This window comes from Zonotrichia leucophrys, chromosome 23, assembly GCF_028769735.1.
Source record: "Zonotrichia leucophrys gambelii isolate GWCS_2022_RI chromosome 23, RI_Zleu_2.0, whole genome shotgun sequence".
NCBI classification, from domain to species: domain Eukaryota; kingdom Metazoa; phylum Chordata; class Aves; order Passeriformes; family Passerellidae; genus Zonotrichia; species Zonotrichia leucophrys.
In genome coordinates this window covers 475210-488483 of record NC_088192.1, presented here as the reverse complement: position 1 = coordinate 488483, position 13274 = coordinate 475210, and the positions used below count along the sequence as shown (strand labels likewise).

Genomic DNA, 13274 nt, shown 5'->3' with positions numbered 1-13274 from the left:
CACGGGCAGGGACAACTTCCAGGGGAAGAGCCACTGGATTTGCCACACTTGCAGATGCCTGAGACCTTATAAATCTTGTTCTGTCCTAAAATCTTCCTCCTGCTTTTTTAGAAATTGATTCTGTCACTGTTAATTGTTTCAGAGGCTGATGAGAATACTAAAAGCTGATTTATCTTAAAGTCCAAAGTATTGCCTGAACAGGGTCCTTTTAAATTTTGTAATAATTTCAGCCTCTTGCCTTTGCTGCTTCCCTTTGCCCACTGTGGCTGGGGAGGTTGGCAAGGTGGCACAGTCACATGCTGGGATGACTAAATGCTCTGGAGTGTCAGTGTGTGGAACATGAGCCTGGAAAGTGCCTTCCAGAGAAGCTGGGGAATGGGAATATCCTCGTGCCTGGCAGTGCAAGGGGAGCCTCCTGCCTGCTCCTGATCCTGGATTCTCTGGGAGCTGGGCAGTGGGAATATCCTCATGCCTGGCAGTGCCAGGGGAGCTTCCTGCCTGCTCCTGACCCTGCGTTTTCTGGAGCTGGGGCTCATCTTCAGACCTGGATGAGGAAAATCCTGGGGAAGGAAAACAAAAGCTCTGTGAATAAGCAGGTCTGTCAGCTGAGGCCTGCACTCATCTCCCTCCTGCACTTCCTTCCCAAGGCCAACCTTTCCCATTAATGGCTTGGAGATCCCTGCATCCCCACACCTGCCAGAAATCAGGGAGAGCATCCCCTGGTGCTGCTGCCATGTTGCTTCCTCCTGTGCCCAGATCCTCCTGCCTCTTTGCTGAGCTTGTTTTGGGGTCAGAGTTGCTGTGGGGGCTGGAAGTGTCACCCTTCTGTGCTGATGGATGGGACAGCTGAAGTGACGCCGACCTGGCTGGGAAAATTCGGCATTTTTGTTCTGCTTTGGAGGTTTGATGTGGTACCAACCTTAGTGTAAAGCTGGGAGTCCTTTCTGTCAGCTGAGCAGCCTCCAAAGGGTTAAGTGGGAGCTCCTGTGTGGGGTTTTGCTGCTGCACCTGGCAGGGTCCTGTGGAAGAGCCCGGGTGGGAATGCTGCCCTTCCACACGGCGCTTCTCCCTCCAGCGACATCTTGTTCTGTGGATGAATCATGGTGCTCCTTCTCCACTTTGTGCTGCAACCACAGCTCTGAATCTCTGCTCTCCAAAGACGGGGAAGATGAGATTTGCTCGCCTGCTCCATGCTCGGAGGGGGAGGAAAGCCCCCTCGCCCTCCCCTTTTTTTAATATATTTTATTTTATTTTATTTTATTTGGAGGGGGAAGAGAAGGAGGGGTGGCACGGGGAAGGAGCAGGAGATGTGATTAAAGCTCCTGCCGAGGAGATCTGTGGGAGTGGAGTATCGACCTCTGAAAAATCAATGGCTGCTGCGGTAGCTGTTCCGCAAGGCTCCGGTGCAGGAATGTGGCACAGCCAGCAGCCCTTCCTTCCCTGCCCTGCTCCTGCTCCTGCTCCTGCTCCATCCCCAGCCTGCTCCCTGCCAGCCCACCACCCTCACCCACCTCTCCTGAGCTGGATTAGAGCAGCAGCTTATTTTTGCAATCAGAGTAGAATTCCTCGTGTGGCACCGAGCCCCTCCTCCTGCCAGCCTCCCTTCCCTGCAGTGCAGCTCGAGCCAGCAGCTTCTCCCAGTTTGTCTGAAGCCAGCCTGGAAGAATGAGCTTTTCAGCTTCTTTTTTGAGCAAGGAAACTGCACGAATCTCTGTGGCATGTTCCTGTCCCCATCTTAGGTTTGTAATTGCCAGCGCTGCTGCCTGAGAGGAGCTGGAACTCCTTGGAAGGGAAGGGAATATGGACTCTGCAGCAGAGCCTTGCTGAAGCCTTGCTGCTGTTTGTGTTAGTGGGCAGGTGTTTTCCCCTTGAAGTAGTAAAGTCTAGCACTTCCTTCCTCTCTGTAAGGACTGTGGGGATGGGTGAGTGGCACGTGAGGGCTCCAGGTCCTTGTGGCTCACTCAGTTTGGTACCAAACTCGATGTTTTTTCTCTTGCTGAGCTCAGTTCTAGTTGCTCTCATGTCATCCCTGCTCAGATCAGAGGTGGAGCTTCCAGGGACATATCCAAGGGGCCAATCCAAGTGATTTCATTGCAAATAAATCCCTTTGTTCCTTCGACTGCTGGGCTTGTCCCATTTTGAAGGAGGATGTCCCCTTTGTGTCTTGTCCAGCCCATGCCCATACCAGGAAGGATCCTGAAGGTGCTTTTGGTGCTGGGAAGATGGACTCGTGTTCCTCTCCACAGTGACTGGTGGTGGAAGAGCAGAGTGAGGGGAATGATGCCATCCCTGGCACAAGCTGCATGTTTTTGGGACAGGACAAGACTTGGAAAATCTCTGTTCTGACTCTTGATTTGTCAGCTTTGGGGACACTGGATGAGAAATCTCTCTGGATGAGAAGCATCAGCTGGGTTTCCAGTGGAGCTGAACTTGTTCCCAAGCTCCAGCTTCTGGTTTCTGCTGGGGGAACAACCTGGAAGAGGCACAGCAGGAAGGCACTGGGGCTGCAGGGCCTCTCCAGACCCTCCCGTCACATCTGGGAAAACCTCAGGTTCCTTTGTGGGGGTGCTGTGAGCGAGGCATGGGGAAGTCTCCAGGAGAAAGTGTTCTGTAGAGCACGAGAGGCAGGATTTGTCTGTGCTGCCAAAGGAGGAACGAGTCTATCCATGTCCCCAAAATAGCAGGGAGATCCTGCCAGTCAGCTGTGTGATTGTTGTGATAGAGAGGATTGAGGTATTTTGGGTGTGGAAATAAAGGGGAAGGAAAGGACAAGCTTGTGATTTTTAAATGTTGGTAGTTCTTGAGTAAGTGGAAAAGCAACTGCACAGAAAAGGAGCTTGTAATAGAAAGTGAGTATTTCAATCAGAAGGAAGGAAGAGACTTTCTCTCTTTCAGAAAGAAGTGGGGAATAAATTTAGCCATTGTTCTCTGGTCTTGCTTGTGAGCATCCTATGGAAACAACTGGCCTTACAGAATTTATAAACTGCAGCACATGCCCATCTCAGACCACAATTTCCCCGAGTGCTGTCTGGTGATCTGATGGTGTGAGATCAGTCCCTGTTCCCCCACTCTTCCCACGTGGAAGGGCAGGGGAGGCTGCAGTCCCTGCTCAGGAATCCCTTCTGCTCCCTGGTCAGTCTTCCTGCTCCCCCGGGTCACTGGGACGGGCTGGAGCAGAGCCCGAGTCCCTCTGCTCCTCTGGGACTTTGTTACCTTGATCTTAAGCGTTTCTGGCTGTTTCATCTCTCTGTTTGTTTAACAAATGAGCTGTATCAGATAGAGGGGTGCCGGTTCCTGCTGCCAGATGAAAGAATCCCGGCTGTTTGCAGCACAAACCCTCGGCTCCTTGTGCTGCCAGGCAGGGATTTGTGTGCAGGCTGAGCTGCCCCGGCCCCTGCAGCAGGGTCTGTGTGTGGGAGCAGGAGGGGCTGTGCTGGTTCCTGCTGTCAGCAGCACTGACAGCCCCGCGCTGGCACCGGCCCTGCTCGGGCATCCTCTCTCTCTCTCACAGCTGGAACCGCTCCCTCCCGGGTCCCCGTGGGCTTCCGCTATCAGGTCACATCCCAAAATAACACTGGGCAGTGTTTCAAGTGAAGAAACTCAGGCTTTGGGGCTGCAGCCAGCCTGGAGTGTGAGATTCTGTGTGAAATAGTTGGAATCCCTCCAGCGTTTTTGATCTGCATGGCAGATGAGCAATAAAATGCATAAAAAACACATTGGAAACACGTGAGGAAATTCTCCAGACCCTGACGTTTCCTTGAGTTGGCAGAGCTGCTGCTGCCGAGCCTCACCTCCTGTCTGGGCTGCCTGGCTGTGCTGTGGGAGAGGGGAGAGCCCTTGTGCTGCTGCTGTGCCTTCCCAGGGCTGCTCCTGGTGCTCGTGGGAGGCAAATAAAACCTCGCAGGCCCTCTGCTCTTGGGCTGCGTCCAGAACCCCCTGACGGCAGCAGGGCTCCATTATTTCCATCAGGTTTCCTTGGTTTTAAAGGTTCTCTGCTAACGGGCTGCAGGGAGGTGCAGGGATTTCCTTTTCCCCTGCTCTGGGGGTGGCAGAGCTGGAGGTGTCTTTCAGGTTTAATTAACCCCCGGTGCCCTGGTGCTTGACATCCTGAGAGGGAATTTGGTGGGAGGAAACCAGCTGCCCCCTGATGAGCTGCTGGGGCTCAGACACTCCAGTCCACGTTTTCTCCTTCCCCTTGCAGGAGTTTCCCTTCTGAGCAGCTCAGTCCTGCTGAATAACACACTCAGAAAATGCTGCTGTGCTGGCAGAACCCTTCTTTGCTGGGAAATGATTTTATTGTTGGAATTCATAAAACTTACCTATCTTTGGAGGTGAAAGTCACTTCAGGAGTTACTCGATTTTCACGGTCCTGTTTCAGCTCATGTCCCGACAGCTGGGAAAGGGGGATGTGTAATTCACTTCCAACTCATTGAAACTGATAATCTGGGAGCCTGATGCACAGCTGAAGCTCTGGGGGTCCCTCCTGGTGTGTCAGCAATGGGGCACAGCCACCCAGGACCCACCTGCTTCATTAAAATGGGATGTTTTTAAATGCCTTGAGTACTAAAGCACTGATGCACAGGCAAGGTGAAAGGCATGAGCTCTGCAGATTGTTATCTGCTTCTTAGGAGTTAATTTTCAAACCGTTTTTAACGTTCCTTCGTTTTATGTCTTGCAGATATTTGGTGATTCAAACTAAAACCACCTTCATGCATTGAAGGGACATGCCAGTATTTCCATCCAGTTGTAGGCTGGGCTGAACTGGTTTCTGGACATTGTGATCCCTTCATGGGCTCTGGGAGAAATCTCTTTGTGTGTCTTGTATCAGTGGCTGCAGTTGGGTGCAGTAAATCTCAGTGAGAGGAGTGTTTTGCTCTTGATTGTTTGTGTTGGTTGATGCTTTTTAATGCAAAATGTTGGAAATAATGTCTCTTTACTCCCACTTCAGATGGTTTCTGCAGTAGGAATGTGGGATTTGTCAAAGTTGTCCAGGGAAAAACACCCAAATAGCTGCATAAAGGAGCAATGCTTTTGATGTTACAATAGGAAAGTAGTGAAAATTGCAAGAGATCTCAGACACTATTTTTAGGCTTTTTCTGCAGTTTTTTAGCTTTCATTGAAATAAAACAAAGCTTTTTTTTTTTTTCCCCTCAGGAAGATAATACTTGAGCAGTAAGCAAATACACCTCAGAGACTGTGGTGCAGGAAATGAGCTCTCCAACAGGAGCAGTAATGGAAGGGGAGGGAGGACACGCTCTGCACTAAATCATCCCACCAAGTGTCTGGGCTCTGCAGCTCCCAAGTAACGCTGGCCAGCATTTGTTAGAAGCATTTTGTTCAAATTCCATTAAAACAGAGGAAATTGCTGTGCTGGAGCAGCTGAAGGTGGTGCTGAGGCCCAGCTCTGCCCTCTGGATGTCCCAGTCCCACGGGGTGATGAGGTGCTTGGGTGTCACCGTGTTGGCTTTTATTCCTCCACAATTCCCCTTCTCCCTGAGTTCCAGGTGCTGGCTGTGCTGTCAGAGCCTTTGACACCCCTGGCAGGCAGGGCTGGGTCTGGGGGCTCTGCTCCCCCAGGCTGATGGGTTGCAGTGTCTGTTCCAGGTGCTGGCTGTGCTGTCAGAGCCTTTGACACCCCTGGCAGGCAGGGTTGGGTCTGGGGGCTCTGCTCCCCCAGGCTGATGGGTTGCAGTGTCTGTTCCAGGTCCCTGTCGCTGCCAGGGCTGGGAGCACGTTCCCTGCCCTGCTGCTGGACCAGGAGCTGTGCTCTCAGTGTGAATGGAGCCAGGCTGGCCAGGTGATTTATCAGCTGCCTCGGCCTTTCTCCGTGGGGTTTAAATGAGGTTGGCTCTGCTTGTGCTGCTCAGCTGAGTTCTGTGCAGGGAGAATGACCTGGGATTCCCTCGGGGCTCACCCAGAACCCTTCTGATCCAGAGCTGATTGCTCTGGAAGACTTAGGAGGGGTAAGTGAAGTCCTGGTAAGCTTTGGCCTCCACTTCTTCACCTGCCGTGATCCTTTGAACCTCTGGCAGCGATTTTATCTAATCCCTGGAATAGTTACAACTTCCCAGCTTTCTGTTCAAATAGGCTGCCACTTCCTCTGGCTGGGGCTCTCCTGACTCATTGAGTGCAGGCCAAGCCTGAGCAGCTGATGCACCTTGTTAGCAGCCAGCCAGCACAATGGGGCATGCTGGATCTGATCTGCACATCAGCTCCTTGGAATTAGCCCCATTCCACACTTGCCAGCTGGTTCTTGATGCTGTGGCAATTGGAGGGTTCAGCTCTCCTAGGCTTTTTGTGCTTTTCTCCTGCAAGGTGAATACATGCAGGAGGAAGGGTGTTTTCTAGCCTTGCCTTTGAGAAAAGCTAAACTTTACAGGTTGATGCAGTAACTGCTAATTTTTGCTGTCTTTGAAGAAAGGGAAGTGGGAACCCTGAAGAGTATTTTATGGTTTTCTTTTAAATCTCTGTTTAGTTTGTTTTTATCCATCTCAAGTGAGTAGTTTCCCAGCTCATAGGAGGTTTATGAATTAATTATGGTGAGGCAGGAGTTTTCTGTCTTTCAGAGGCTGAGCCACGTTTCCCTTCCAAGCCATGATCACATGGACTGTCTCCTGTGTTTGCAGCTTTACGTGTGCTGTTGATGCGTTCTTTAACTTCCAGCCTCTGAACTGAATTAAAAGGAGAATTAGCCAGTTGTTTGGGCCAGCAGCAAACCAGCTCAGGAGCTCCTGGGTTCAGGCTGGCAGCAGGATAGGACACGTCTGGCAGCAGCCTTTGGTACCAGCAGCAAACAGCGTTCACTGAGTGCAGCATGGCCAGGGACAGACGCTCCTCCTGAGCAGCGTGTGAGAGAGCAGCCCCGTGGCTCTGTGGTTTCTGATGTGTTTCTGTGCCCTGCAGGACCTGTCTGGTTCCATAGATGACCTGCCCATGGGGACCGAAGGAGCCCTGAGCCCTGGAGTAAGCACATCAGGGATTTCCAGCAGCCAAGGAGAGCAGAGTAACCCAGCTCAGTCTCCTTTCTCGCCACATACCTCTCCTCACCTGCCAGGCATCAGAGGACCCTCCCCCTCCCCAGTTGGATCTCCAGCCAGCGTTGCTCAGTCCCGCTCCGGCCCCCTGTCCCCTGCTGCAGTCCCAGGTAACCTCTCACCCTGGCTCTGCTGGGGCTGAATTGTGCTGCCCAGAGCTGCCCTGGGTGCTCATGGAGCTCCTCTGAGCTCCTGGGTGTGTGTGAGAGGTTGCTGGGGTGGCTGGGGTGCTGGGGAGCCAGCAGTGCCCTTGCTCCGGCCTGAGTGACCACTTGCTGCTGTTCTCCCCTTGTCCTGGGCTCGTTGGGGGTTCTGGGCTGTGCGTGCTGGCTGTGTGGGGCTCTGTGCTGATGGTGTGTGTCCTTCTGTGGCCCAGGCAATCAGATGCCTCCCCGCCCTCCCAGCGGCCAGTCGGACACGATCCTGCACCCCTCCATGAACCAGTCGAGCATCGCGCAGGACCGAGGTGGGTGCCACCCTGCTGCCCCCAGCTCCCTGCCCTGGCACCGGGTTCTGGGGGCTGAGCACTGGAGAGCTGCCCCAGGAATACAGGCTGAACTGTTGAGGCTCCTTGCAGGAAATTCAGCTCTTGGTGGCTGTTTGGCCTCTGAATGTTCCATCCAAACTGGTGCTTTGGCTTCTAAGATGTTTTCTCTGGCTTTTTAACATGCTTTAAGCTTCAAAACAAGGGGTGCTCACAACAATATTGTGTGCCTTACCCCTTTGAGAGAGTAAGATTTTTGGGGGAAAAATGCATGTAAAATTTCAGCTCTCCTGGCTGAAGGTATAGAGTTGTCACCCTGAGAAAACAAACAAGTGAACAAAAACCAAGAACAAGAAGCCCCAAGGATTTGCAGAGCTGTACTGGCTTCTGCTGTGACACTAAGGGGTTTTTTTTCTGACTAAACCAGGAAATTGGATCTGTTATCTGCTCAGATAACACAGGCTCCTTAATGCAGCCACTAAAATGTGTGCAGGCTGTTGCTGGAAGGATTCTGTCGGTGCTGGGGCTGTTGCCTGGCACACGCGTGTGCACTGGCAGCTCGGGATGCTTTGCACTAACGCTGTTTTCCCTCCTGGTGTGCAGGGTACATGCAGAGGAACCCCCAGATGCCCCAGTACAGCTCCCCCCAGCCCGGCTCAGCCTTATCCCCCCGGCAGTCCTCGGGAGCACAGATGCACGCCGGCATGGGGCCCTACCAGCAGAACTCCATGGGGAGCTACGGACCCCAGGGCGGCCAGTACGGACCTCAAGGTGGGAACGGGGCCAGCAAAGGCCTCTCTCTGTCCTCGTGTCCTGTTGGGGCCCCAGGTTGTCCAGAAAAGCTGTGGCTGCCCCATTCAAGGCCAGGTTGGAGCAAGCTGGGATAGTGGAAGGTGGCCCTGCCCATGGGATGATCTTCAAGGTCCTTCCAAACCACTCCACGATTCCATGATAAATGTTTTGATTTGTCCCCTCTTAAACTGTGGGTGGTACCAACCAGAGCTTTGCTCCTGTTGAGATTGATGGGATATGTTGCTTTCAGGGATAGCTGTACTTCTAAAAGTAGGATTCTTCCAACTTATTTAGGAATAAGCAGGTTGTGCCTCCCATGTAATTGTGACAAAGGGATGGCTCTCTTTGGAGAGGAAGATGATGCCTGTTTTGGGAAGGGTTAATGTGGGATTTTCCATCCTGTCCTGGGCCATTTAGCTCTCTGTGCTGGGTTGAGGTTTGGGAGAGTTTCAGGCAGCTTCTGAATCGATGTTGTTACTTGGCTGTGTCAAAACACATTTTACGTGGCTTATATCCAAGTACTTTGACTTTGTGTTGAGGTGTGAACACTCCCCCTCATCTCTGTTAGTGATCTTTAAATATTTGCCGATAGAGGATTTCTGTGGTGATTCACGAACGGAACGGGGCGAGTGACGCCGTGTTCCCCTGTGCTCTCTCCCCAGGAGGGTACCCCAGGCAGCCAAACTACAACGCCATGTCCAACGCCAACTACCCCAGCCCGGGCATGGGGGGCAGCATGAACCCCATGGGGGCGGGCAGCCAGATGCACGGCCAGAGCGGCGTGCCCCCGTACAGCGGGCTGCCCCCGGGCAGGATGGGCCACGGGGCCATGGGCAGCCGGCCCTACGGGCCCAACATGGCCAACATGCCCCCCCAGGTGGGCAGCGGGATGTGCCCCCCGCCCGCCGGCATGAACCGCAAGGCGCAGGAGGCGGCCGCCGCCGCCATGCACGCCGCTGCCAACTCCATCCAGAACAGGTACGGGGCACGGCTGGGCACGGGGCTGGCACACTGTGCTGCACAGGGCTGGCACACCGCGCTGCACCGGGCTGGGCACAGGGCCGGGCAGAGCCTGGCACACCACACTGCATGGGGCTGGGCACTGGGCTGGCACACCGCAGTGCATGGGGCTGGGCACAGGGCTGGCACACCGTGCTGCACCGGGCTGGCACACCGCGCTGCACGGGGCTGGGGGCGACTGGGGGAATGCTCACAGAGGTTTCTGGAGAGGTTTGTCCTTCATGGACATTTGGTTCCCAAGTGAAGTGTTAAAAAGGAAGAGAGTAAACCCTGCAGGAGCTCTGTGTGTGTTGGAATGCCCAGAGCAGCTGTGGTTCCCCCATCCCTGGCAGTGCCCAAGGCCAGGTTGGACACAGCCTGGAGCAGCCTGGGATTAGTGGAAGGTGTCCCTGCCCCATGCTGGAGGTTAAATCTTTAGGGTCTGTCCAACCCAAACCATTCCAGCACTCTATACATCATTTATGACATACTTAGGGAGTTTTTAATGCTCACAGGGGAATCATATAACTCTGAGATGCCTTCAGTTGGTTTTGCATTTTGCTTTCTGGTGTTCTCTGTTCTCTGGGTGACTTGGAGATGCTGCCCCTGTGCTGCAGCCCCTAAACCCAGCAGCCACCCAGCTGTGTGTGTGATCCAAGACATTGCTTGTCCACTGTGAGGAACTTCTTCCTTTTAGGGCCTTGATGAGCAGCTGTGGGAAAGGAGCTGGAATTCAGCTCTGAACTTTGCACAGTTTTCTGTGGTTGTTTTCCCCTTTATTGCCCATTTCAGAGTAGGTGTGTGTGGCCTACCAGAATGCCTGGGGAGCCATGAACGTGCTCTTAAATTGGGTTCCCCCAGAAGTGGTGGACTCTCTGTTGTCTGACTGGACCCTGCTCTTTATCCTCACCTGAGGGCTGCTCCTGCAGCCTCCTGCTTTTACCTGTGCCTGCCAAGGCTCAAGTTCCCAAACCCCAATAAAGGAACCCAGGCCTGTCCCTTTGAGGAAGAAGTTTGAGCCACAGTACATGGAAAACAATGCTTCCAGCCCAGGACATTGATTGTAAATCCTCACTACACTGCCCAGGGCTGCAGAGTCTGCAGGTTAAAGGCAATTTCACAACTGAAATGAGGCTCAGTTTGTGGATCTAGGAGAACAAGATGAAGGGTGAAAATGTTCAGAGCTCAGGTCCCACTTTCCAAAGGGTTTGCATCCCCTTTTCTCTTGAGAATGTGGCTTGGGCTCTGGGTATTGAGCTTTACAAGAGCACCTGATCTTTGTTCTTCTCTTGGAAAAATGTTAGGGGCAAGTCCTTCGCCATGTCCTTTTAAAGTTTCTTTTAGCAAAGCTGCTTTGTCAGAAGGCAATATCCCAATAGTGCCTTATCCCAATATCCCAATATCCCAATAGTGATTGTGTGTTTCTTCCTCCTCCAGGCCTCCTGGTTATCCCAACATGAACCAGGGGGGAATGATGGGCACTGGGCCTCCTTATGGGCAGGGAATTAACAGCATGGCTGGCATGATGAACCCCCAGGGCCCCCCCTACCCCATGGGGGGCAACATGGCCAACAACTCTGCAGGTAAGCCAGAGCTTTGGGACCTCACTGATGTCATTGCGTGGAAGGAGAATCAGTGTTAAAGATTCCTTTAACTTCCCAGGGATGGCAGCCAGCCCTGAAATGATGGGACTCGGGGATGTCAAATTAACACCTGCAACTAAAATGAACAACAAGGCAGATGGGACGCCCAAAGCAGAATCCAAGTCAAAGGTAAAACGTTCTGGGTTTTGTTTTTATTGACTCCCATCCTCCTCAGCATCCAGGGAAATAAAGCCATGTGTTGTGTTGGATTGAACAGTGGAGGGGAACGCTTCCCAGTCCTGTGGGAGACATGGATTTCACCTGGAAAACAAATTCAGTATTAGGAATTATTACCTGCCACAGTGAAACTGCCAAAAGCAGCGTAAACAAACCTGAGTTTGTTGGTGGAGGGGGCCTGGAGCGAGGCAGCAGCTCTCAGCTGGGACGTGGTAACTAAAGTGTTGCAGTTGTTTCACAAACAGACCTCTCACTAATCCTGTATCAAAGCCAGAAGAGGGAGGCAAACAAGTTCTTCAGGGAGTGTTTTTCTTTGCATTGCTGCTACCAGTTTCAAAAGAACCACCCAAAAAGCAGTTTCTGAGCCCCTGGTCTCCTCCTTTGCTACCTGAAGGAAAACAAATGCTCAGCAGGTTTGATCCCTGTGCCAGCAGCAGGAAGATCCAGGAGATCTCTCACTTCTGCTCCTGTGTTCTGGCATCTGCCTGTCTTATTTATGGCAAAAGAGGAATTGAATGCTCTTGGCCGCAGATCAGGGCTGGTCTGTGCTGTGAAGGAATCTCATGTGCCATGAACATGCTCAGTTCTGGGTCTGGGGTTCACCTGGAACATACCAGGTTTGAGAAACACCTCTAGTTCAGGAGCTCATTTTAAAGTAAAGGTTTGGAGTGCCAGAGCCATCTCTGCCTCCACTCCAGGTGGTGAAGGACACAGGAGACAGGGCCAGATGCCCCCTGGGACATGGAGGAGCTGCCGTGGTGCCGCTCAGTCCTGATCTCTCTTTCCTTCTCCTAGAAGTCCAGTTCCTCTACCACGACCAACGAGAAGATCACCAAGCTGTACGAGCTGGGAGGGGAGCCCGAGAGGAAGCTGTGGGTGGATCGATACCTGGCCTTCACTGAGGAGAAGGCCATGGGCATGACCAACCTGCCAGCCGTGGGCAGGAAGCCCCTGGACCTGTACAGGCTCTACATCTCTGTCAAGGAGATCGGGGGATTGACTCAGGTCAGTGAGCCCAGCACAAAGGTCAGCTCTGGGGCCACATGTGAGCCATGCATTTCCATTTAGCCTTAACGTTTTATCTGCTTTATTTCTGTAAATAAAACCCAGCACCCTTTAAGGGAGCCAGATGTCTGCTCCCCCTTTGTCTGGGTGAGAACAGTCTGTGGCCAGATCCAATCCAAGCCCTTTTCCCTGCTTGCCCAGTGCAAAGATTGGTGACACTGCCTTTGTCTTTGCATCTGGCTGTCAGCTGACCTCGTGCCTAATTTGATTTGCAATCTGTCCCTGGAAATCTGAAAAGTTTTCTGTATGTGAAGAAGGGAGTTCAGTGGTTTTGGGGTTGCTCTGCTTGGCCCTCAGTGCATCCTTTGTGTGAGCTGGGAAGGGTCGATGTCTCCTCTGGGAGAAGGTCCGGCTGGGATTTGGAGTTCAGAGCCTCCTGTTTGCTGGTGCAGGTCAACAAGAACAAGAAGTGGCGTGAGCTGGCCACCAACCTGAACGTGGGCACGTCGAGCAGCGCAGCCAGCTCGCTGAAGAAGCAGTACATCCAGTGTCTGTACGCCTTCGAGTGCAAGATCGAGCGCGGCGAGGATCCCCCGCCCGACATCTTCGCAGCTGCTGACTCCAAGAAATCCCAGACCAAGATCCAGCCCCCATCTCCAGGTGAGGCCAGGCCTGGTTTGAGCCGGGCTGTGTGAGCAGCAGGGTCTGTGGCACATGCTGGGGGCCAGGCTGATCCAAACTGCCAAACCTGCCCCCCGTTCTCTGGCTGTGCAGGATAAAAATGCTTTGGTAAAGTGGGAGTGGGTGAGACTGGGAGTGAGTTGAGCCTCTTGGGATTCAGTTTGTGTGTCCAAGCTCTGGATTAAGCTTGAGAGAAAGGAAATTCTAAAAATACACACACACACCTCTGTGCTTGCTGCTGCATCTCTCTGGAGGAGAGAGATCTCTGGAGTTTCCCTGCAGGGTGGCTCCAGCAGCAGCCCCTGTCACTGCTCCTGTTTGGGACCCCACTGCAGAAGCTGAGCTGCTTTGGACTGTGCCAGTGATTCCTTCTGGAGGAGAGGCTGCATGTGGGTGTGCACTCACCCTCCTCAGGAATTCCTGCTCCCAGCCCTCAGCAGGAGCCAGGGAGGGCATTCT

The 13274-nt window shown here is 53.0% G+C and overlaps 1 protein-coding gene across 3 annotated transcripts in view; it reads left to right on the top strand.

The window, feature by feature from the left end:
* The window catches only part of ARID1A (AT-rich interaction domain 1A), a 55101-nt gene that overhangs the window by 31074 nt on the left and 10753 nt on the right, over positions 1 to 13274 (top strand). For 2 of the 3 annotated variants that reach the window (XM_064731390.1, XM_064731392.1), the window contains 8 exons: positions 6904 to 7144; positions 7411 to 7500; positions 8122 to 8289; positions 8973 to 9288; positions 10747 to 10892; positions 10972 to 11081; positions 11925 to 12134; positions 12587 to 12794. In XM_064731390.1, coding sequence (XP_064587460.1) covers positions 6904 to 7144; positions 7411 to 7500; positions 8122 to 8289; positions 8973 to 9288; positions 10747 to 10892; positions 10972 to 11081; positions 11925 to 12134; positions 12587 to 12794 — 1489 coding nt within the window. The remainder of the gene's footprint in view (positions 1 to 6903; positions 7145 to 7410; positions 7501 to 8121; positions 8290 to 8972; positions 9289 to 10746; positions 10893 to 10971; positions 11082 to 11924; positions 12135 to 12586; positions 12795 to 13274) is intronic. The other variant, XM_064731391.1, reaches the window with a different exon arrangement.